General features: G+C 26.8%; 1 protein-coding gene across 1 annotated transcript in view; it reads right to left on the bottom strand.

Moving 5' to 3' along the window:
- Window positions 1–9,377: 9,377 nt before the first annotated feature.
- Window positions 9,378–27,500, bottom strand: part of LOC100205144 (integrator complex subunit 4) — a 25,267-nt gene continuing 7,144 nt past the window's right edge. The window contains exons 4-11 of the mRNA XM_065788985.1: window positions 27,145–27,284; window positions 25,054–25,246; window positions 21,040–21,587; window positions 16,980–17,251; window positions 16,231–16,595; window positions 11,347–11,772; window positions 11,056–11,111; window positions 9,378–9,605 (exon numbers count right to left, since the gene is read on the bottom strand). Of these exons, the coding sequence (XP_065645057.1) occupies window positions 11,103–11,111; window positions 11,347–11,772; window positions 16,231–16,595; window positions 16,980–17,251; window positions 21,040–21,587; window positions 25,054–25,246; window positions 27,145–27,284 (1,953 nt within the window). The 3' untranslated portion in view covers window positions 9,378–9,605; window positions 11,056–11,102. The remainder of the gene's footprint in view (window positions 9,606–11,055; window positions 11,112–11,346; window positions 11,773–16,230; window positions 16,596–16,979; window positions 17,252–21,039; window positions 21,588–25,053; window positions 25,247–27,144; window positions 27,285–27,500) is intronic.

Below are 27,500 nucleotides of genomic sequence, written 5' to 3'. Positions count from 1 at the left end.
TTTAAAGATATACAAGTCAATACATTTAATTAAAAACCATAATATAAAAAGTATGCGTACAATTCGGAATAACAAAGATATGATTAAAAATGTGGCATGAAAACAACACAAATATAGTGTCAATACGGTATAGTTTGCAATGAATACAAGTTTCTTTATTTTAATTATATACACCTAATTTTTTTAGGAATTATTAAGCGATAATAGATGATCAAAATATACTTTAAATATAATGTTTTAATCGAGTACTTTGCATTTTACATAGATTTTAAGTTTACTAAAATATGCATTTTTTAAAATATTTTCATCTAGTTAAATATATGAAATATTTTATAAAATAAAAGTGAATATTTGAACTATTTTAATAATTTAGGTAGCTAGTACGATTGTATAAAGAAAAAAGAAACGTTTTTGAACATGTATTTATTGAATTAAAACAAAAATAGAGACATTAGTATTTTTGATAACTTAAAATAGGTATATTTTATGTTATCAAATATATAATAAAATCATATCGATCAAGTCCATGCATGTGGATTTTCGTTTACGGAAGAAGTTGAAATTGAAGTAAAAACTTTTATTTTATGCTAATTTCAAAAATAAATAACTTATGCAAATATATAATAATAAAAAATTGTTATTATTTCAAATTAAACTCAATCCTATAACATAAAATCTATACATATGTGTATATAGTTTTAAATTTATACACAAATAAAAAAATGTTGTATTTTTGCAAGAAATTATTCATCGATTTTTAATCGCTCTTGGATATGGTTATTGACTTTTCTTTCAAGAAACAATATAAAACCTATATACTTTTGAATAGCCTGGATAATGTTTTGTTTAAAAACGATAATAATAAAAAAAATTTTTATTATTATTGAGATTTTTTTTTTTAATTTTGGCCAAAAATTAAGTTTTTCAGCCAACTTTGCGCCTTGAAGAGTCGCAAATATGGTCAGAGCAGACATTGAACCTAAAATATCCTTATAATAATAAACACAACAGCAATGATAATAACAATAATAGAAATAATAGTAATAATAATAATAACAACATGGTCGACGTACACCGGAGGGCCAGGCACGTGACTTCACTTTTTTAGCAAAGAACTTATTTTTTCTTTTTTTTCTAGAACTTTTAAGGTGTAGAGGACTTTTTTCAGAAATTGACAATTTGCACCTCGCCATTGCATTGTCATAGGCAATAATAATGACAACAAATTATACGCTTAAGAAGTAAGAAAAATTAATCCGATTTTTTTTAACAGTAATATACAAGTTTTAAGGATTGAAAATTAATTGAGAGCTTTTAGTCCAAAATGAAGATTGTTCAAGTTTTGACGCTTAAGTATTTTATAGATTTATATAAATCATGAAAATGAAAAAAAAAAAAAAAAATCCGCAGGCAATCGACCTTGCTTGTCTTGAACTACGATATCATAGAGGAGACATAGTTGAGCTATTCAAGACTTTTTTATTTTGATCAATACAATCTCGTCATATATATGATTAAATTGTTAAAAAGTATTTTGTAACACAATAAAAATCTAAAAATGTTGCTTCATACAAAAATAAAACTGTAAAATTTCATCATTATTTGAAGAATGCGGTAAAATTGCAGTAGATCAATCGTCTTTTTATCAAACCAAATGTTTTTATCAAACCAAATGAATAGATTTTACATTTCACGGGAAAAAGTTGTTTAAAATATATATTTATATATATATATGAATATATATTTTAAACAACTATATAATATAATATAGCGACAACAACAACGTTTTCATAATTAATTATAATAATTATAATTAATAATATTACATGGTTTATTATATTTAGGGTATTCACAGACATTTACAAAATATAATTAAATTCTAGCATATTTTGGTTTAAGTTAATTTTAGGTTTTTTTAGTTTTTGGTTAAATGTACGTTAAACATACGTTTGTAATCATATTTTCAGAGAACTTGGGGTATCTAGTTTTGCAATTTGTAGTATTTTTGGATATTAGTTTGTTGAGATGATACAGCTTGCAATATGAAATAGTAGAGAAACGTGTTTTATATTTTGTTTGTTTTGAATCTATGATTATTTGCCCATTTTATATTAATGTACGTGTAATATGTTTGTATGAAAGAGAAATAAAGATGTTTTAAATTTTTTTGAGATTAAATTGGTCTCCCCCATTTTTTTCCTAAAGGAGCTTTTTGTCAGTCTTTTTTACCGTGTCTTCGGCCCTGGGTCTATCGTTGTGAAACGTACAATTAGGCAATTCCACTTTTTAACTTACATTACATGAGCAACAACTTTATAAAATATTTGCCTATTTAAACTGTATATTAAATTTTTAGCTGTTTTAAATAAAACCTGTTAGTATAAAGAATAAAATAAGAAGTTTTGAGTCTGGCGAACTTATTACCAAAAATGCTATGTAACTTCATTAATGGATCCAGGGTTTTTTGGTCTTTGAGATAAATAACATCCAGACATGGAGCAAACTCCAAACATTTGTATGTTTATACTTATGTCAAATAGTGATGCTTTGCAAAAAAAATCCGTTTTTTGCAGGCTGGGAACGAAAAAGCCCTTTAACTTCATGAGATGCAGAGAATTCTATACCAATGGAAAAAATATATAAAAATTCATCAGAGGTGAGCGGCTAATGAAAATAAACTTGTTTTCTTGATACTATATACTTAACTTATGTTACGTTCCTTACGTTACCGAGCGATTTTATTGTGGATTTTTATATCTATTATTAGGAGTTAGTTTTTTTAGAGTTTTAGATAAAAGATTTGCACAAGTACTCAATCATTAAAAGTAATTAACAAAGGCAATTTTAAATAACCGGTGGTTCTTTTCCTAAGTGATTTTTTATAACATTTGAGGCGCCTTACAGGAAGAGGTACCAAGTCTTTAGTTTCTAGTTACAGAGATATTTGGCATAATAGTTAGTCAGGTCAAAAAATTCAAAAACGAGATAATTGTTTTTTTTATAGTTTTATCATATTACAATACATATTAGGTGTTTTTTTGTGAAAATTTTTTGGTAGTTGCAAAAAAGGATTTTTTTTTAAAATGTGGTAAAGGTACCAACTCTTCATCAGAACTGTTTTGATAAGGTTCTCTCGTCTAGATGTAAAGAACTCCTTGTTAATTATTTTTTTACGCTATATTATTAATGTTTTAGCGTGCCAGTATATAATACTTTTTATTTTTGATCAATAATCGTTGAAAATCCTAAGAAGTTATTGAAAATATAACTTATTTGTATGTTATTTATCAACCCTTTAAACCGAGTATGGTGACCAAATGTTTTATTAAATTTTTTATGTTTTTAATCGTAGTACCAACAATTATTGATTGATAAAAAAATTTTTAGATTAAATAAAGAAATAATTTTAAATATGCTTTTCTTTGTTGAATTTCTTTTAATAGGTGCTACTTTAGAAACAAATTGATTTCAAATGCTGACGTAATAAGCCCGCTTAATTCATAAATGTAACTATGTTTTGCGGTTTTTTTGTATTTAAATAGAAGTGCATGACAGTAATGTTAATACATACCAAATTAATTATTACAAATAAACAACTATTTGTTGCGAAATTTCTACTAGTATTTCAAACCAACGATAAGAGCCGACTCACGTTAGGTGTAGAAAAAAGTCCAGATAAAATTAAACTTTAAGTTTAATTTTAATGACTCGTTTAATATTGGTGGTTTTTAGTTATTATGAATCATGAATCCAGTACTTCTAAAAATACTGATATAGCAAAGCTAAACTGATGGTTTAGATCCATCAGAAGTCAACGATGCCCTGCACGATTTCTTTGAATATAGAGATCGTGAAAATGATTTTGATGATGATTTTTTAATGTCTGATTCATCTGAAAACCAAGCATCTAGCAACGATGAAGCGGCGATAGATGAGAATCATACTTTAACCTCGACTTTACACGATGAACCAATGAGTGAGAATGCACCAAAGTGTTTTGAATCATCTGTTCATCCTGTGAAGTTGAAACCAAAGGGTTTCAACTTCACAGGATGAACTGACAATTCAAAATGACATTGTTGTTCTTGATAACACCATTAAGGCAATAATTCCTCTCCGTTCACTTTACTCACAGTTATTTGAAAATGAAGATGAGAAAAAAATACAGAAATTTATAAAATCTGGTTGTGGATGTAATCAAGGAATAAAAAAGAAAACTGTATGATGCGCTTCTCACATTCAGAAATACGCGAATACAGATTACATCGTTTTGAGATTGATTTGTTTGTTTGATGTTTGAACATGAAAACAAACTGAATGACAATATTGTTGCCAGTTAAGTGCTCTGCTTCACACAAGTGAAAGGCTAATGTGTTGTAATCGTTATGAAGATCAAAATGAACTTTGATCAAAAACACTGATGGATTATTGGTTTCACTGATACAAGATATGTTTGAAAAAACTAATATTTTTGTATGGGATTGGTCGTAAACGTCTCCGTCTACTACGCAGGCGAGTCATTAAGTTTGGAATTGCTCCTCATAGACATGGCAATACTGGAAGACAACCCAAAAAAAAGTACAAAAGTAGATGCCACAGCAGTTGTTCAATTTATAATGAATTATGCTGAAAACAATTCACTAGTTCTACCCGGAAAAACTCGAGGAATAAGAGATCATCGGATGATGCTTTTTCCGTCATGGGAGACAAAGAAAAGCATACAAAATATAAATCCGCATGTGAATTGTCTGGAATGCATTCGCTGCATATTATAGCTTTCTTGAAGATTTGAAGAATGACCTTGCCTTTCATTGCTATCCAACGTGCGCGCTCGGACTTATGCAGTGTAAAAATGTCTGAAATGGTTAATCTAGAAGTAGAAGTCAAACGAGAGCGTATGACTGAGTTGTTAAAACATCTTAAGTTAGTTGAGAATGCACACTATGCACAGCAAATCTTTCTAACAAACTCACCAGATCAACCTGGACCTATCTATTTTTTAACTCCGTATAAAGTTGGGATTTTTGGTATTGCAAATAAATCGGTCTGTGTTCAGCACAATTATGTGATACCTGAAAACATGTTAACCGGAAAGGGTGCAAACTATATTTTGAGTATGATTCATCACTACCTTGCTGAACATAAATGTTCTACCAAAGATACCCTGTATTGCCATGCTGACAACTTCGTAGGGAAAAATAAAAACAACATTGTAATGCAGTATTTCTCTTGGAGAGTAGCTGTTGCGTTAACCCAAAAAATAAATATTATGTTTTTGTCTGTCGGTCACACGAAATTCTGAAATCCAAGTTTCGGCGAAGTGAAGTAGCTTTGGTCAAAGAGTTTGCTGCATGCATAGAAGGTAATACTCCAATTTCAAAATTGAATAAATCTGTCATCGTCGGTAACGTGAATGGTTCAACTTTTGTTCCAACATATGATTGGCAAGAACAGATTTGACCTAATTTTAAAACGATTCCTAATATCATGCAATAGTATAACTTGGTCAAAAATAAAGATATTAAGTTAATTTTTTTTTCTTTTTGATCATTTTTCTTTCTATTATACAGTAGTGCTAATAACTACATTTCTAAGACTTGGTCCCTTATCCTGTGAGGTGCCTCATTTGTGGAAGTTATCTAATCGATATCATTTTTTGCCGCAAGAGCAACTTTTTTCAAAAGTTAGTCGAACATTTTAACTTACACTTCTTATGTTTATGTGTCTATGGACGTATTTTCATTAGGTTGAGTTCTTAAAATGCTGCAAAGTATTTAAATTTAAATCTTTTAAAGTACTTTGGACATAATAAAAACTATCACAGTTTAGGAGGAGGAGGGGGTGCAGGTATATATGATCGTTTGTCGCAGGAGGGAAAAGGTTAAAAATTATGAGCAACCGTGGCGCAACAGTGGTAGTGCACTCGCCTCAAAAATAAAGGGTTGGTAGTTCAAACCCAACTTCATGGCAAGTTTTGCGACATCGGTTAGGAAGGAGGCGTGAACTTCCAACTAAATGCTCATCCGCGATGCTCTGTAAGGACTTCTTGGGGGCACCTAAATAGAGTTAAAAAAAAAAAAATTGACAAACATAGGGTTTATGGAAACCCCCTTTAATTGCATTTACAAACGGTTTGATTTACTAAAAAAAAAAAATATTCAAATAAGAATTATGTAATAACGTAAGTGTTCATTTTGTAACAAAAACAACAAAAACAAAAACGTTAGGAAAAAGCACCAGATAATGATATATTAGATTTACTAGAAGTCTAACTTGTATCCGAAAAGTGAAACCGCTTTTTCCTTTTTTACAAATGGCGGATTAAATTTGTAAACAAATTTTATTTAACTTTCTTTTTTTAAAAATGAAGTAAATATATATTAAATATAAATACTATTTATGTAAAAGTGTTAAAAGGCAAATTTGAATACTTGTAAAATAATAATTTGTGTTTCTTAAATTCATTTCCGATTAGAAAGGAAATTAAGTTTTGAATAGAAAAATGAAACGACAGACGCTTTTCAAGTATTTTTTTATGATTTATAATACTTTTTAATATAACAATTTAGAGTCTATTGCAAATAAAACATTGGTTAAAGATAAAAAAGTTTAACTGCTCATGATATTGAATTTTTAAAAAAGTGTTTTATAAGACAAAACAAATATTTTAAATGCTTTTGCCTTGTTGATTGGGCATAATTCTAAATGATTTTTACGTTATTGTTAGAGATTGCTTTATGTTTGAACTATTTCCGAGGTAAAAGTTCAAACATAAACCAATCTCTAACAATCACGTAAAAATTTTATCATTTTGATTCAGGTGTTATTTTTTATTTAATATGCGTATTTTATTTTGAAATTTTTTGTTGTGTTTCCAAAACAAAAAGAAGAATTTTTGCATGATTTCAGGCAAAAAACGGACGGCTTTAGACAAAATTGAAGATTTTTAATTTATTTTTTGTAACATATTTTATTTTTATAAGATTTTTAGAATCTTACAATATGATAAACTTGAAAATTAAGCTGAATTAAATAGAAACTTTGTGGTTTCCATTTTTTTAGCATGAAAGCACTGCATCTAGTTTATATAATGTATAATTCGTTTCGAACCTGAATCTCCTGCTTCTAAAGCAAGCGCCCTAACTACTGCACTACGGTCACACTAAATATATTTTTTACGCTACGGCCGCACCAAATATATATTTTTTACGCTACGGCCGCACCAAATATATATTTTTTACGCTACGGCCGCACCAAATATATACATTTTTTTAAAGTATAAAACCTGACCAACAATAAATTGAACATCTAAGCTCCATTTTCACACTAAATTATTTTGAATTAAGCAAATAAATTCATGGTTAAAAAAACACTTTACAATGATACTTCTTTTAACATGCGACAACGAGAAAAACCATAGCTTTCGGAAGCATAAAAACGACTTAAATTTAATTAATTTTAGTTATATTTTAAATAAACTATGATATACCTACATCAATATTCGTTTGCTAAAAGTTTACAAAAAAAAGAGAAAAGTTTACAAAAATGAGAAATTTGACTTCTTTTTTTTTCCGCCGTCGAATTGCCCAAATGTTCTTATTTTAGGATTTAAAAAGTCTATTCATACTTTCCATAAAATATTCTCAATAATAAATGTCGCTAGAAATTTAGTTGCTTTAGTTTTTCGATAATTTACTTTTCTATCTTTAGCAATGGTAACATGATTGGTATTTTTTACAAAATTTTGTTCTTTTACAAAGTTTAACGAATATTCACTATTCGACTTTGTTTAACATTGATTGGCAAAGTTAAATGAACTTACCAGTGCTTTTCCGCACCGATGGCATCAAATTAGTTTGAGGCCATCGAAAGATTATCAAAGTACATTAAAAAAAGCAGGGAAGCTTGAATGGATCTAGGGAAACGCTCCATTTAATTTTAACGCACACACATAAATATTGTTTTAAATGGTGCGCAAAGTAACTAGATTAGTTTTCAAAAGCTGATGCATTTAAAATGATTTCTCCAATGAAATAACTTTTGTGGTGAAATATTTCGGCGTCGCTTTTCTACATTATAAGGATTCTTTAAATTTATAATAGGATCTTTATAATTATAAACCTGTCGCATTAACGTTAATTGTTAAGTGAAGAGAAACACTTTTAAACGCTTTTTTAAAAATTCATAAAATTATGAACTAATTATTGTATAGAAATTATAATAGTTAACTGTTATAATTTGTACAATTTATTGTATATATGTTGGAAAATAGTCGTGCTTGATGACCGTTTCACTAACCCATACGGACTAGGCCCAATATTATTTAAAAACTTTGGAATATAAATTTGCCGAATGATCACACACGAGCAGTGAATGCCAGAGGGGAAAATGAAGTATATTAAAATAGAAGAGAATTATTTTTCGAAAAAAGCATTTTTAGACAGTTGTTAAGACAAAAACAAAGGTTAAATAGTATATAGCAATAGTTTATAGTAAATAATAGTATATAGTAATAGTTTATAGTAAATAGTAATAGTTTTAAATAGTATTTAAAAATATTATAATACGATGACAATAATAAGACAGTGTGTTAATAAGACAATAATAAGACTTATAAACACTTAAAACGAACAAAGATAGACAACATATATATCACCAATATATTGATTGTTTTATTCATTATTAAAAAATCGTTAAAAGGTTCATCTTCAGTTGAGAATGACAAAAAATGAAACACATCTGATCTTAAACCTTTAATTGGGATACATATATATACATATTTTATAGTTTATAATTAGGTTTTAAATCAAAAACGTTTTTTACTTCAAAATAAGAAGTAAAATTTATTGAAAAATTTTCTTCTTAATACTAAATTCTTCATTCTTAATACAATCAATCTTCTTAATACAATCAACTTAATTAATATATATTAATTAAGCATATCTTCAATTTTTTAAGTTTTTCTAATTTTTAATATTTATTTTAATATTAGTTATTTTAATTTTGAAGTTTTTTAAACATTTATTTTAATATTAGTATATTAACTCATTTTGTTTTTTATATACAATATAAAAAAATTATTTTACTTCTCTGATATGAAATGTAATAGTTAAACTATTATGAACTATTAAAAGAGATTTTAGAAGTTAACTTTTAAGTAAACAAGCAAATGGAAAAATAGAGAACAAGTAAATTTTTTATTTTGTTTATAAAGTTATAAACATTACATGAATATCCTTAAAACTTTATAAAACTTTGATTTAAAAGTACAAAATTCATTACGACAACACTGATCGTTGAAAAATTTAAGGGTTTTCTTTACACCGATATTGAAACCTTGAAAGGTAACGATGACTACTACCTAGCATAAATAACTCTTTTTACCGATATGAAGCTGATCTTTTGGCACTAAAAAGTGTTATTAACATAATTGGCAGTTCACCTCGAAACAGCTTTAGGATGAATATACACTTTAACTGGTTCGCACAAATCTAAGAAACCTTTATAGTTATAATCGTCAATTGCTTCTAGCTGCTCTTTATTGATCTCGTCTTTGATATCCGTAACATAAGCTTTAACTATATTCAACTTCACATTTGATGATTCTAAATGTAAAATTTATATATATATATATATATATATATATATATATATATATATATATATATATATATATATATATATATATATATATATATATATACATATACATATAGATATATATACATATACATATACATATATATATATATATATATATATATATATATATATATATATATATATATATATATATATATATATATATATATATATATATATATATATATATACATATACATATATATATATATATATATATATATATATATATATATATATATATATATATATATATATATATATATATATATATATATATATATATCTGACCCTCGGAGTTAAACAGCACTATATCATTATTATCAACTTTTCAATAGAGCGGTTTGAATGTGGTTGCTATATAAAGTATTGGACAAAACATTTGCAACCAACATTGAACAATGCTAAAAAGTGTTCCTAATTTTATGTCTTAAAAACGAAACGAACTATACTACCACAGCAAACAGTTCAGGAGTCTGGAGTCATAGCATGCCATGACATGAGCAATCAGCTGACAGGTAACAGCACACAGTCAGAATTTCGTTGACAAGTACCATTTTACAGCGGACAAAACAGGTGCAACTTTTTTGGTTTGTTTCATTTCCTTAAGTCTGGTCCGTGTCAATGTCACGGAAGTTTTTTAATAATTAAAGAAAGTATCCAGAAGTTTCCAGAAGCATGCAGAAGCTTCCAGAAGTTTCATTTTGTCAAGTTGCACTTGTTTTGTCCAGTAGGAAATCAACTTTTTTTAATACTTTTGATTAATTTATTAATTTTCGTGTACAAATAATGAACTTTGTGATGAATATAACTTGAAGAACTTTGTCTCTAAAGAGTTACATAGTTATTTCTCTGAATTGAAAAAATGCAGCACTTTTATATAAAGAAACTAAATTAGCATTATTTGGTTGCACTCGTTTTGTCTGATACTGTATATATAATATATATTATATATATAATATATATATATATATATATATATATATATTATATATACATATTATATATACATACTATATATATATATAATTTATATATATATACATTATATATAATATATATATATATATATTATATATAATATATATATATTATATATAATATATATATATATATTATATATAATATATATATATATATTATATATAATATATATATATATATATATATATTATATATATATAATATATATATATATAGCAACCACATTCAAACCGCTCTACTGAAAAGTTGATAATAATGACATAGTGCAGTTTAACTCCGAGATCCAGATATATATATATATATATATATATATATATATATATATATATATATATATATATAAATATATATATATATATATATATATATATATATATATAGTTTTAAAACTTTAGTTTTAAATTCTTTTTAACTGATAGTATTTCATACCTGTCCACGTGTTGTGACTAAGAATAACTTTACATGTAAGTCGATGTTTACCAAAACTGCAAAAATTAAAGTCATTCAATGCAGGTTTATGCAATTGCACTTTATGATCTGGGTAATTTATATAAACAGTGTGTGTGTGTGTGCATATATATGAATCTATATATATATATATATATATATATATATATATATATATATATATATAAACTTTTAAAAAAATAAGAATGTATGAATAATAAAACAAGAAAACAATTGAACAAAATATAAATAAAAAATTATAAAACATTCTACCTTAACTTGAATATCAGAGATATTATCTACATTTTCAATGTAAGCTACAACAAGTACACTAAGTGTCAAACCAGCACAAAATTTTAGAGGAGTGTCTAAGTAACTTCTTGGTTCTACCATCTTTGCATGTGTAAGTCGCAAACGATTTTTAACAGAAATATTGATTGGGTAACTGAGGAAAAATTTCTGTAAAACAGTAATAAGTGTAGAAGTTTCTGAAATATTTTCTTCAATTGAGTCCTGCAACTTGAGAACTTCTTTAAGTTGATCATTTACATCAGAGGTTGATACTACATGCTCTTTAAATTTACGAAGACGTTGTAAAAATGATCCCCAGAGTTTAAGGTTAACCTTTTTGGGTAAATGATCTTTAGTAATGAGTCGAAGTTCCAAAAGCACACATAAACTGTGTGCTAATATTCTGATCTATAAAATTAAAAGAAAATTATTTTCAAATATACTAAATATTGCAAAATATTTAGTATTATGGTAATACATTAAAATGTTACATTTTAAGATTAAAGCAGTTAACAAGTCAGCCATAAAATCTAAACTGATTGTCTTTTATTTCCAAAAATCCTATAGGACTTATTAATTAAGACATACATAGTTATTTCTTGTTATTTAAACTGTTTTATGAGCCATTCTATTAAAAGCAAACATATTTTACAAATACTCAAGTTAGTTGATTCAAATAAAATCATTTTATAAATATGAAAAAAAAAAGGACTTACAGTGCTTATTTGTAAAAGAACACTAATGTCTTATATATATACATGAGTGTATATATATACACATATATGTGTGTCTATATATGCATACATATGTATATATATATACATACACACACACATATATATGTGTGTGTGTGCGCGCGCGTGTGTCTGTGTATATATTTAGCCTCGTATAAAACAACAACAACAAAAAAAAAAAAATATATATATATGTAAAATTTATAATAATATAACTAGAAATTTATAAACAAAGATAAAGTGGGTAAAGTTGTAAAATAAAAAAGTGAAAATTAAAAATTTTTTTGTCATGTCCTGCTGTCTTGAAGGATCCGCTTTTTAAGCAAAGGCTAGAGATGTGAACTTCCTGTTATCAAATACCAGGCCTTGTGATAAAGCATTGAGCATTTTATGACGCAAAGAGTGATTTTATGTTATGTTACTTTTTTGTTTAGTAATATTTAAGTAACTATCTAAATAATTTTAATTAACATTTTAAAGAGGTAGTTAAGGCTCATAAAACGCACACCATTGTTCATAAACACACACTGTTGTATTATAAATACATAAAACTGCACACCGTTGTGACAAAAGCTTAAATTACAAATACATAAAACTGCACACCGTTGTAACAAAAGCTTAAATTACAAATACATAAAACTGCACATCGTTGTGACAAAAGCTTAAATTACAAATACATAAAACTGCACACCGTTGTAACAAAAGCTTAAATTACAAATACATAAAACTGCACATCGTTGTGACAAAAGCTTAAATTACAAATACATAAAACTGCACACCGTTGTGACAAAAGCTTAAATTACAAATACATAAAATACGCTCATTATTTATAAATAAATTCAGATAAAAGAAAAAAAAAAGTTTAAAGTTTTATATAATTAACATAATTAAAATACATTGCTACGAAAGAAAAACTCAACTTTTGAACAAAATGTAAAAAAAAAAAAAAATTAATCTAAACAAAATAATCTAGCAAGCATGTGAATATTTATTTAGACAATGTTAGTTTTATGAGTTACATTTGTTCAGGTATAGGAAATACAGTAATATAACATAACATATATAAATACAACATTACTTACTTTTTATTAACTTTTAACTAACTTAGCTTGACTCAAAAAATTTATTTATTTGGTTTTAATATGAATGATTTTATCACTAGACAGACAGTTCATTAAAAGCATGTGTGCCTAAAAAAAGCTAGCCTATATACAAAATTTATTTCTCATATTTAACCATGCAATGCTTAGGTTTAACCTGATGAATATTAAATTTTAGCGCGTATTATTATATTGTTCTATAATCAAATTTTAATTTTTCACCAGAATTATCAATCATTTAAAACTGTATTATTCCACCTTTTGATTTGATTTTGCTAGAAATGAAATTTCTTGTAAACATTAAAAATATGTACATTAAAGTTGTTTGAATAACACAAGTGTTAATAACACATTGGAATAACACAAGCAGAGTTTATGTCATTTTATAACTTCTGGTCTGTAGTGGCATTGTCGGCCTTGGGACACTGCATCTAAAAGATTAAACTATAAGCAAAATGAAAACTTTAAATTGATTCATAGAAGGTAAACAATAATATATCAAAAATAGCTTTAATAATAATAATAATGTGTGAACAGAAAAAACAAACACAAAAGTCCTTATGATGAAGTACTTTACCCCAATATTGGTGCCAAGTGGAAACTAGGGAATATGTTCTTTTTTAAAAAATTTTCATATTGATTTTTAGCCTTGGTATTTTGTTTTATGTTGTAACTTATACATGAAATATCATGAGTTTTGGAAACCACAAGGTATTCAAGTTTTTCTTTGAGTAGAACTTTTTTAAAACTATATAATGCTATAAAATAAATAATTCAATTTACCTCAGTTTATCCTATACATAAATATGGGCAACTTATTTAACATTAAAAAAAAAAAATCTGCTGACTAAAATACTTAACCATTATAGACTTTTGTATTACAATACATGGGCCTTAATTTGTTCTTAGGTAGAGTTCCTACTATTATAATTGATTCAGAATTCTTCAATGTTAATCATTTTCTAAAACCCAAAATGAAATTTTGTTAATCTTTTACTATAAGCTTTTTGCTTAACCATTTGTTAAAGCTATTTGAATTATGTTACCATGTTATAATTCTATTGGAATAATGTTATTATTCATATAATTGTTATAGTTAATTGCTATTTTACAATTTTTATATTGTTTTAATTAATTTCATTAAATACATTAAAAAACTTAATGTGTACCTATCGTGTCTGTAGTGGTATCGTGTCTATAGTGGTATCTATGTTTTGTCTGTTTTTTATTTAAGTTATTTAACATTATCTATTACCTATTTAACAATGCTCAGGAGGAGCATTGTTAAATAGGTAATAAAACTTTTACCAACCAAGGATATAAACAAGGTTATTGACAATTTAGCTGCTTTGGGAGATTCGCTGACTGTTGATATTAAGTCATTAGTTTGTTATATTTCTATTTTATTTATATTAGTGATTTAAGCAAAAAAGTTTAAAGTTAGCCTTTGCAAAACTGCATGACATTGCAAGCTGCATAATAAAGGTGAGGCATTTTGGAACACAGTGTTAATGTCGATGAGAGTATATTTTAAATATTTAAAGAGTTTGATGCAGACCTTGTGATGTACTCTTAGATAGAAATCTTAAAAAAACTCTCAAACATGTAGGTGGGTCTTATGGTTTGGGATGCTTTGCTAAAAACGGCGTGGGAAGGCTGGCCAATGTTGAAAGCATAATGACAGGACAAATATATTTTGATTTGTATTCTAAAAATTTTTGTAAAAACACTAAATAATTTAATTTAGATTGCAAATTTCTTTTTCATCAAGACAAGGGTCCCAAACATACAAGCAGAGTGGCACAACAATTCATCAAAAAAAGTAATGTTAACATCCTTAAATAGCCGCCTCAAAAGCCCATACTTTAATCCCATTTTAAAAATCTAAAATACTATTTTATATAAAAAGTAATTTTAAAATCTAAAATACCTCCTTCAGAATGAACAAATAAAAAAGAATTCTTAGTACGAGGTTCTTAGTAAAACTTATTATTAAATTGGTGCTTACATCACATCAAAGCTTTTAAAAACCATGCTATAACATTTAGAAGCAGTCATAAAAGCAAGAGTTGGTGCAACAAAGTGAAAATCAGACATGGTATTCTTGCATTTGTAATAATGGTTAATGAAAAATTTTATTTATTTCGATTTTACATTATTTGTGAAGATAAAATTTCTTTTAAAAAAGAAATTTTATCTTCACAAAATATGTAAAAAAAGGTGTCATCATTCTGATGACACCTTTTTTTTTTATGAAACATGACAATTTTGTAAAGGATATAAATAAAGGAGACTTCACTATTTCTAGTGACAAAGTTTACCTATTACAGGCAACTACAGCTAAATTCTTTTTTATGAAGCATATCATGAAACTTGGCACTCATTGTTATGTAACCTCCTTATGATGATACCAGAATACTATTCATAAGGTATTGAAAGACATCATGGATTTTTGTTTAATAATTACTCTTGTTTTCCTTCCTTCAAATAAGAAGCTGAAACAGAAGTTGATAAAACTTTAGCAAATCAAAATGTGTGTATTATTTTAAACAAAAACTGTAAAATTTCTCTCTCTCTCTCTCTATATATATATATATATATAATTAGCTTTTTTTTAATTACCTTTTACTCTACAAAAAATTTATTTTTTTAAATAAATGTCTCTTATCTCTTTTTTCTCAAGTTTTTTTTATAAAACCTAGTATTAATTTTTTTTTGTAAAAGTTTAAATAAATTAAAGCAAAATATCTTTTTTCAATATTTTAATCAAATATATATATTAATGAAATATGTATTTTAATGAAAACGTGCGAGTTAAAAAAAGTTTATTAAATTTAACTTTTGACATGTAAATTATATCATACAAATATTCAGGCTAATATCACTTAACTAAAAATTTATATTACTACAAAGTAATACTTTAAACTTGCATTCAGTTTTTATTCTAGCAAGGCATTAGCAAAGCCTATTATATTGTAAATTATGAGTCTTTATGTGGACACAGTTGTTAAACAAACTATAAACAAACTTACAAGTCTTAGCGTGTTTACATTTTCACTTGCTAACCCTGAATACATAAATTCTAACTTGTACGAATTGTTCATAAGATCAACAACATCATTTTGCAATGAGCTACACAATGAAGATGTTGCCATAGCAGCAGGAATAGACCAAGTACGATCATTTCTACATTTAATGAGTTTCTGATGACACTCCAAAAAAAGACACAAAAACTCTGCCGCAGGAGAAAAATATTGATTCATACTTTTTATATGTTGAAAATCTTTAATACATGATAAAATAGATGTGTTCATATTAGAATTAGGCATTTCCAAAACCTTGTACATACGACTTACAGCAGATGAGAAAAAATCATTAACAACATTACCATCATCATCTGTAAACATTTAAGTAAAAATATAAAACTAATAAAAGGAAAAAATACTAAAAAAACCAAACAAATTTTTTAGCAATTAAGAAACAAATTGTCAAAATCAAAAAAGTTATCATTATTTTTTTTTTTTTTTTTTTGTTATTCACCTCCTCATAGCCATGAAGGCCACTACAGATGAGGAGGCTACTCAATAGTGGTTATAACCCTCTCTCAACTCTATAACTCCGAAACACGAACCTCGACAAACCAGGCCGCTGTGCGGAGAAACAAGTTAAGCGCGGTACTACCAGGGACGTGGTGGGGATCGAACTCGGAACCTATCGCTTCTGAAGGGAGCGCTTTACCACTACACCACTACCGCATTATTATAATAAAATGAAAGCACACCTGTTGAAAACTCTTTTTTTTCTTTTGACTGAGGAATTAAATGCGGAAGGCTGTCTCTCAAATATTCATAATGTTGCTTTGTATAAGATGGTAACAAACTAAATATTGATGAGCAATTCTCAGCAGCATTGAATATAAGGGCTGCTATTGCAATATGAGATGGATCATTTATATTAGGTTCAGGAACCGCATAATAGGGATGGGTAACTAACAATTCTGGAACTAAAGAAGAAACAAAGTAAGAGTGGCGCTTTCCCAGCTCTTTTAAACATCTAAATTTAATTAAAAAAAAACTAAAAATATATTATGAACTAATTATATAATTTAATTATTAAAAATAGTAATGTAATACATAAAAAAAATAATATATAGTAAAACAAGTATTTACTACAATTATACAGATTTATTTGGTGTAGTTAAGGCAATTTTAAATTATTATAGTGTCTGTATGATATTTTATTGACTACAACATATTTCTGTTAAATGATCAGGTCGGTGAATTATGAAAAGACAAAAAAATGATAAATTTTGCAGTATCATAAAATATAAATGCTTGTAGCAAAAAAACCAAGACTGAAGATTCTTTTTTTTTTTTAAATCTTCTTAAGATCACAATTGCTTGTTCAAATTTGAAGAAAATTTTAAATAAATACTTTGTTTAGGTAATATGAACATCATAGTTTAATAATATGATCTCTTTTAATCATTTATTGGCAACTTTTCTTAATCATAAGCTCTTTCTTAGTCGGAATTCTAATATTTTTTGCAAAAATTGATAGAAATATTACATTTTGACAACTATATATAGTTAATATACATCAGAAACAATTAGAATTAGGATCTATAGTAAATTAAGGCACGCTTTTAAAAGATTTGAACTAAATTCATGTTAACATCGATGAGCGAAAGTGATCTAAAGACTCCAAAATGGTGTTCTTTAGATTCACTATTAGGAGTTTCAAAAAGTATTAGGGGTTTTTAAAAGGTTTTAAAAACTATATATAAAAAAGAAAAGTTTCTTTAAATATTAAAAACACCTGAAGCAAAAAAAACAACAAAACGTTTAAAGCTCTTGTTTGGACATAATACGCTGATAAAATCATGTTAATTCCATAATACGCTGATAAAATCATGTTAATTCCAAATAAAAGAATTGGAATAATTTGTAAATCACCTTAACTACAAAGAGCATGCATTAAATGTCACTGATGCAATTATACTGAAATAGCTAGAAATCTGCAAGAGTTTCAGCACATATATAAACTGAGGGTTTGGGGTTGGGCAGGTACTATCACAATATGAAGGACATTAAAAATATTATAAAAAACTTATTTAAAAAAATGTTGTCTTATTATAAAGAAAAAATTTTGGATTTAAGTTTGCATTTTAAAACTTAAAGCATGCAAATATACAGTAGTGTGCGAAAGTTTATAAACATAAATTTTTTTGAGTTTTTCCTTCATAACATTTTTACTTTTCACTGAAAGTGAATGAAACTTTTAGCAATTGCTCCACTAATGTATACTCCTTATGATAACTTGTTAAAGACGAAAGAAATAAATTTTTTATTGAAAACATAACCATGCAAAAGTTTATAAACAGAACTATACAGAATTTATTTATAAATTTATACATATTATATTTACATAATTAATGAAGAAAATTTTTTACTTAAATTGAATTTAAAAAAATAATGAGATAGTCAAAGAAAAAAGAAAAAATTTAAAAATAAAGAAGATTTATTATAAAAAAATTTCTGAGCTTTATGATGTGGCTAAATCAACAATTAGCCTACTGATTAAGAGATATAGAGACTGTAACACTCTTGAAAACAAGCATCATTCAGGCGCAAGCATCGTTCAGAGCTAAGATAGCCACTGAACATCAAGACAGAACTTGATTTTGTTAAGATAATCAAAACAAATTTTTTACAAATAAAATAGCATTTTGAGCAAGAATTTTAGTGTCAAGTGCAGCATAGATACTACAAAACATCACCTGTATCATTTGTTTGCCCATCATCCAGCCAAGAAATCATAAATAATATTAAAGAACAATAAGAACCTGCATAATCTTTATTTAATAGTTTTACCTAAAATATATAATATATATTTACTGCCAAATTTAATCATTGACCTATAATACTGCCAAATATAATCATTTACAAATGATTAATTTTGATAGTTACAATCTTTTAATAGTATTGTTACAATCAAAACAAGAATACAAGGTTCTGAACCAGAAAGAAAACTGAGAAAGAAATTTCAGATACTAATTAAAAATTTGTTTATTTAAATGTCTGCAATATAAATGGTTTGCCTTTATGTTCTGATATGTAACGTTAAATGATTCTTCTGTTTCTCAATAATTAACTTTTGAGACAATTTTTTTATCATTAAATTTTAATAATAAAAACAAAGAATAATATCTTTTATTTTTTAAGAAATATAAAACTTAATTTATTATCTCATATGCCTTATTACTCTATATATAGTTATAAAAAAATGTGTATAATTTAACTTTGCATATTGTCTCAGTAGGATAAATAAAAGAAGCTATCAGTGCGATAAGATTGTGTTTTGGATACTTGTACTTCAGAGTATATAGATATGTATTTAATAAATTTTTACCAATGCCTACCTAAACTCAAACAGTTATTTTGCCAAAAGAAGAAAATGAAGAATAATGAAAAAAATGATTACAATCCCAATTCAAACCCTTAGTTGATGTGATAGCACTACTTTGCATGTTTTTTCTAGATAGTCAGTCAATGTTTGTACTAAAACCCATAGCAGCTCCCTATTTCAGTACAACATCAGAGTGCTGACCTAAGTACACTATTAGAAATGTATATATATATCTATCTATCTATCAATCTCTCTCTCTCTCTCTCTCTCTCTCTCTCTCTCTCTCTCTCTCTCTCTCTCTCTCTCTCTCTCTCTCTCTCTCTCTCTCTCTCTCTCTCTCTCTATATATATATATATATATATATATATATATATATATACCTTGTAACTAGAGTCATTATTCGGCAATGCCAACCTAAAAATGTTATAAAACATAAAAATGAGGTAGGCAAAAAATTCCCAACCTCAGTTTTATGTTTTATGGTAACTGTTTTTTGTCTTTATGGTTACTGTTTTTTGTCTGATGCTACCTTGTAACAGTTTAAGGTCAACAATATATTGCCCACCTCATTTTTCCTAATTTCGAGTGCTATATATTTATATATATACATATGTATATATACCCTCAGAATTAGGAAAAATGAGGTTGGCGATAATATGCTGACCTCAATCTTTTATAGGTCAGCACAAAAAAAATTGATACAAAGGTCTAAACATAACACATAGAAACAAGGTCAGCAATTTTTTTCCCACCTCAAACAATTTTAGGTTGGCAGTGATGTCGGCATTGCCAAATGCCGACCCTAATTTCGAGAGTTGATATAAATATATATATATATATATATATATATAAATATATATAAATTAGTAAAAAAGACAGTTATCTAACTTGAGCTTCTACTGTCAGTTTCTCCTTCAACAGGATCATCTGGATGAAAGTCGAAATTTTAAAAAATTCAAACTATAAATCGAAATTTTCACATGAAGTTATAAATTGCTCTAATTAACTTCTGTTTTGTTTTTAACTTGTCATATGTAAACATGAAGTTACATGAACATGAGGTTACATTCATATGTAAACATGAAGTTACATGAACATCATTTTTGTTAAAATTGTGAGAATTTTTTTGATTATGATTAACTTTAGCTTGCAAACATCATACACATTTTTTTTTTAATTTGTTTTTATAACTTCTTAAAAATTACTTATTTCATGATTTCATTTAGAATTTAATTCTAATTTTTTATTTTATAAATTTTTTTTTCTAAATTGGTGATTATTTTAATTTACCTTTCAAACATCGTATACATTTTTTTAAAAGTTAGATAAGTGTTTTTATTACTGCTCTGTTTTTTAAGAACATTGAGCACTCTTTTTGTGAAATATACTACTATATTTGATATATATAAAATCTATAAAATTAGAAGTTTACTTCCATATAGACTCATTATCCAGAGGGTACTTCTTCAGATTACTTAACAAAGCTAACACTGTTGCGTGCAAACAAGCTTGCGTAGACAACAAGCAATAGCCAAGTAATTCACGAACAGAGTCTCTGACCAATTGATTAAAATCATTTAAACATTCTAAAACTGTGTCAAGTTGATCCTCACGGAAGTCAACATACTTGTGTAGTTTCATTAGGCTTGTAATGGAGTTTAGCCTAACCATCTCTATTTCATCATTAAACATATCAACCAAAAAATCAGTTGAAAGGTGAGCAAACTGTGCATTTTGATTAGCTAACTCACATATAGAATCAATTCCAGCAGAGCGAACCTCCATGTACTCATCCTCAAGTGCACGAACAAAAACTCCACATGCACCAGTATTCATTAGTTGAACCTCTTGTTCATCTGGTTTATTAATTGTAACGAGGTTGTCACTCCAGGTATTACCTGTATTCCATTGAGTATTAATAGAGGTATCATCGCCTCCAAGAAATCTTTCAGATGCTCGTTCATTAAAACTTTTTGTTTTCTGAAAATTGTTCAAAACAACTTTAAATAAAACATATAAGAAAATCAATACAAAATATAATTTACAAGCTTGACAAAAAATTATACCCACATGTTAACCTTATAATACTGGCCAGCAAGGTTTAAACCCCTTAAATGGGATCATGCATTCCTTATTAACTTTGATTTGCATATTTAAAAACTGAGATTAGAATATTTCTATTATGTCAGAGAAAAAAGTTGTAAAGATTCTAAATAAATAAAAAAAAGTTATCAGGAAATCCATTTTTAGTGAGATTCTGCAAATCGATTCAAACTTTATCAAATTTAACATTGTGAGATGTCAGTTTCAAATTTTGTCCAATTTAAGATCTAAATGCAAATTCAGTTTTCAGATTTAAAGTCTATTTAATTGAATACAAATTTGACAAAATTTGAAACTCAAATTAGATTTTCAAATTTTATCAAATTTTGACATGAGTTGTCGCCCCTGGCAAAAACAGTCAAGAAACACCAAAGAAAAACCACTATTTTTTACAAAAATATATAAGGTTTTTTTTTTTACAAAAAATATGTTTAGCACTATGGGTTTTATAAGAATGAAAATAAGAATTCCTGCATAAATAATTTGAAATTGTTAGTACTTGTCCAAAGAGAATTACACAAAACACTAATTTTTGTCCAAAGAGAATTACGCAAATCACAACTTACAAAATCTAAAAATAAAATATTCAGAAAAGATGCATTTGATTTTAACAAAAAGCCAAAAGCAAATTTAAAAAAACTCAAGAACCATGGACTTTTTTCACTAAAATCCAAGATATAAACATGGAGAACAAAAGACATCTCAAGATTATTTGTCAGATTAAAGTGCTGGCAGGAAGGACCAATTTGTGGAAAGATTCTGTTAATACCAAACTCCTATACCAGTTTTCTGAGAACTCACATCAAATCCTTTTATCCAGACAAGGCCATTCCAGTCAAAATTTGATTTGGTTGTGATGAAGTATATAATAGGTAGTTTTTCTTGCCTTCAACCATGCCAATAAAGCAGCATTTCAAGTCTTTGCTAAATACTTGGATCAAAGCTCCACGTGAAGTCAGCCAGAACAATGGTTAGATCAAAGCTTCTGCTTCTTCATTGATTTTTCAAGGAGGCAGCTACCAACAAGAAAACATGCTAGCTACCATTCCATAACTGACTGATGAAATTCAGGAGGACCTTGCGTGTGCATATCACTTACTTATTCTTGTGGTGCCATTATCACTGATGTAAAAAAACCTTGTTGATGCATTTAAAAAACTGTTATCCAGAACCCACAAAAGCAGCATTGACCAACAGAGGGTCAGAATAGAGTGTGTCAGAATCAACAATCAGGGGATGATTCAAAAAATGAAACTAGTATTTAATTAATTTTTTTGAATTTTTGTAATACTATATTCGGAACATACAATCAAACTTGGTTATAACATTGGTTTAAATAAAAAAATGTGTCTGGTCTGAAGCCATTTTTATAACCAAGTTTGACAGTGGTTTTAAACCAAATTTTACCAATATCTCTTTCAGTTGAATTTGTAACAATCATTGCACCAGTTGAGACCCACTGTAAATTCAGCTTGATGATGATAAAGTTTATCTACAGAGCATCCCTACACATCAGAAGAATTTGAACAGGTAACTTTGAACAGGTAACTTTGATTAAACTTGACTTTTTACAAACTAAAAATTATTAAAATTCTTTATTCCTAATGATTCAAATCTTAAAAAATAAATAAATTCTTTTTTCAGGTTGTTGTCATCATTGGCCCACTTGCCAAGATTAAAAAGGTGTCTTTACTCTTTTCCTCTGACCAACAATCTCAAATATGGTGTCCAAACTTTTCAACATTAAGAGATACCTGAATTCTCACCCTAACAAGTCATCAAACAGCATGAAGACTAAAGTGTTCTGCAAAACTATAAAGTCAAAGTTGGAAATTCCCAGTTTGTGTGACCAAAGACAAGCTCTAAGCTAATGAAACAATTTTCCACCCATTTTACAGAGGAATCATACTTGCCCAATATTAAAATGCAGCTTACAAGGAAATGATTGAACTGATGATCAATGAGAATAAAGTTGGGTCAGTCCAAGAGTTGAATCAAAGAATTCTTGTTGAGAACGATTACAGCATTTTACAGCTTAAGTAATTAGAAGTAAAAAAATAATTAAGAAAAGTGTGCCAGAAAATACCTTTGTATTCAGGTAAAAAAAAAGAAACTTGATTTTTAAACAATTTGTAAAGAAAAATTTTCAAGTGTGAATTGTGAAAGTTCGAACTACCAAGTTATTAAACTTTAGCGAAATTTTCTGCTCTCTTTTTTTTTGTTGATTTAAATTTTGACAAATTATATCAAGAATTAGAATCAACTCATTTTTCAGTCATCATCTGCTAGCTCTGAGCAAGTTTTTCTTTAGAAGAAGTGCGATTGTTATGAACAAAAAAACAAAACTTGATGACAAAAATGTCCATATGCTAGTCTACTGGTGAAGGTGAAGAGGAAAAAATTGAATTCTTACTGGAAGGCTCAACCAAATTTCATTTTGCCAAGGAAGCGGGTACAGAAAAAAAAAGAATAAGTTAGATTTTTGTCCTCAAGTACTATCACTTGGGGTTTTTTGTGTCGTCTTGGGTTTTTTTTAAGCACCAGAGATTTGTATTTAACGCATTGACATTGATTAATTTTGTTTTAAATTTGTAAAATTAAAAAGAATAAAAATTTATTTTTATAAATTTTTTGTTAAAACTTGTACAATTTTTTTTTAATTTTTTTCTTAAATTTGTACAATTTTTTTTTGATAAAACTTTTCGTTACAATTTTTGCTAATTTTTTTACTATAAGAAAATTTAATGGTCATATCAAGGAGCACCTCTACATAGTGATCAGCATTTAATTAGTTCCCAATCCCAACTAACAATTTCCAACAAACAACGTCTATGTGCTCAAGCAGGATTCAAACTCATAACCCTTGCATTACAAGTATAACACACTAACCATTGCATAATGGCTCCTTGAAAGTTGAAAAATAATCCCTCTTAAGTTGAAATAAGATTTTAGCCAAAAAAAAATTCTTCAAATTTTTGATTCTTCGAATGATATTAAAGTTAATTTGATAAAATTAATGATATAAAATAAACAAAATTTAAAAAGACCAAATTTGAATTTGACCAAAACTTGAATTTAAAGTTTGACACAAGTTCTAATTTGACAAATTTTGACCATTTTGAACTTAATTTTCAAAATTTAGAAAAATCAAAATTTGAACTATTTTAAATGAGTTCAACCAAACTTAACATATAGCAACAAATCATATTATTTAGTTATAATTTTCCGTTAATATATAATCCTTTTAACTTTACAAAGTGAAATTATTGAAATTAAGCTATAAGTGAATTTATAAATCAAAATCTCACTTAATAAAATTATAAATTTAAAACAAAGACCATACTTTACCACTTGACATTAATTTTTTATCCAATGTCTGCTCTAGCAAAGCAAAACTGACATTGTGCAATGAACTTAACAAGCTAACAGCCTTCGCTCGAACTTTCATTGAGCTGTCATTTACCATACTACAGATTTTAATAAAAGCATCATCCATTAGTGGAATACCATCAGGTTGACACACTGAAGAAATCAGTCTAAATATAAAATTGGTGTTTATTTTATATATGTTCTGCTTACTGCTTTCTGAATATAAAAAATCTTTAAAAGTTTCAATATAAATCATTCAATATTTTAACTTGTTATAAATTATTTTAATTAACTAAAAATTTAAGTACATTTTTATTAGTTATTACACATTATTATAAATTAAATAATTATTTTTATAGTTTTGCAATTTCACTAACGTCTAACAAATAATTAGTTTATACAAATAATTATAACTTGTACAACTTATTACAATAGATCATAGAAAAATATTATTAATTAAAAATAAAAACTATTACACAAAAACTCACTATGACCAAAAAACTGATAATTTTTTAAAATATATTTGATAAAATATTTTAAATTAAAAAAAAAAATTGTTGTTTAACCCCAAATACATAACTCAAAAAAAAAGTTTGACAAGGTAAAGTTTGTGCAGAAAAATAATCTGAGCACAGTACAACCAGGGAAATAATTTACTTGGTTGAGAAGTAAAGTTTAATTTTTTTTTATTCAAAATCAAATAATATAATGATTTTTTTTTGTTACTGTTTTCAATAAAATTGTCAATAAAAATTTGCTAAAAAAGCAACTTTTTATTCAACATATTTTCTTTTAAACTTTAATTTGATAAGATTCATATTTTCAAAAATATTTAATCTGTTTATTTGAGTCAAAGTTGATATTTCTGTTCTAAAGGAACCTCAAGTATATGTTCTAAAAGAACTATACACTTTAAAGGAACCTCAAGAACTCATTTATGAGTTCAATCCCTACCACGTCCCTGGTAGTACGGCACTTAATTTGTTTCTCTGTGTAGTGGCCTTGTTTGTAAAGGCTCGAGTTTTTCGAGTTGAGATAATTTATAAATTTTAAATGCTAATTTGGTTATTGGCTTTTGAACAAGTTGATCCTAATCTACCTCATCAGTCACATAAGTATTGCAGTTTGTTTCTGTTAAATCAGAGTAAACACAAGCAGTTTGTTGCTGTTTAATCTTAAAGCAAGCAGAAAATTTTTGTTTAGGTGAAAGAATGGAATAGAAAATTAATATCAACTAAGGAATACAAAAATTTTTGTAATAAAAGAACTTTTAATTATTGGACCAACAGAATATTAAATTTTTTTTTGTTTAATAATAAATATCGGTCCTAAGGGGTTAAAAGAAAAACAAGGCTGAATATTTCAAACATTGCCAGTATAACTTAGTTTTAATAGCTCCTATATGAATTTAAAGCCTTTAATTATTATTATTAATAATAATTATTCATAATTTAAAGTAACTTGAAAAATTATTTTTCAAAATATTTATGGTTGTAACAACAACTAAAGCAGCACCCTCAACTAGAGGTCTGGGGACTATATTTCAACTAGAGGTTTGGGGACTATATTTGGGGGACTGAATTAACATAAAAAATAAAAAAATAAAAAAAGTAAACTGAATGTGTTTTTAAATGACAATGATTAGCAACTCTAGGCAAATCTAAATTAAAAATTTTTTAATTGCTTCGACCTATTCTAGAACCTTGAAAATGAACTTTTGAGAACTTATTTTTGACCTTCTAAAACTTATTAAAAAAAAAAACTCCCTGTAGGTTACAATTAAATAAACTAAAAATATAATTTTATAAACACAAAAAAATTTAATGATTTGGAAATAAAAATTTAGAACATCAAAAAAAGCTAACAATATTTTCAGTTTTCAGGCCTTTAAATTATCTTTAACTAACTTTTCTTCCACTTTTTTTAGTTCTTTAAATGAATTTTAATTAACTTTAAGGCCTGTAAATTATTTTAAAATAACTTTTTAATTAAATTTTTTTTAAACCATTTTTATAATTAACATAAGGTAAACAACACTATTAACAAATATATTTGCAAAGCAAACCTCTCAGGCTGGGTATGACTGAAAACCCATATCAACATTATTGCAGCTTGTCGAACATCCTCATAGTCATCAGAAAGTGCAACACATGCTTTTTCATATAAAATAAAATCTAATATGTGTCCACGCTGATGTAGAGTTAACTAATCAAAAAATACAAATGTGTAGACATTACTTGAATAATAACAAACCAAACATCAAAATAAGCTAAAAAGTGTTTATTTAGTAAAAGTAAATAATTCATGAGAAAAAATTTAACCCAAATCTAACACAAAACATAAATCTAATACAAAAGCAAATTTAAAAAAAAAATTTAATTAAACTAATTATCAAATTGAATTGAATTATTTTTATTCGTT

This window comes from Hydra vulgaris, chromosome 01 (genome assembly GCF_038396675.1).
Source record: "Hydra vulgaris chromosome 01, alternate assembly HydraT2T_AEP".
NCBI lineage: Eukaryota > Metazoa > Cnidaria > Hydrozoa > Anthoathecata > Hydridae > Hydra > Hydra vulgaris.
Note: the sequence above shows the minus strand (reverse complement) of the source record. Positions and strands in the feature narration are given on the sequence as shown.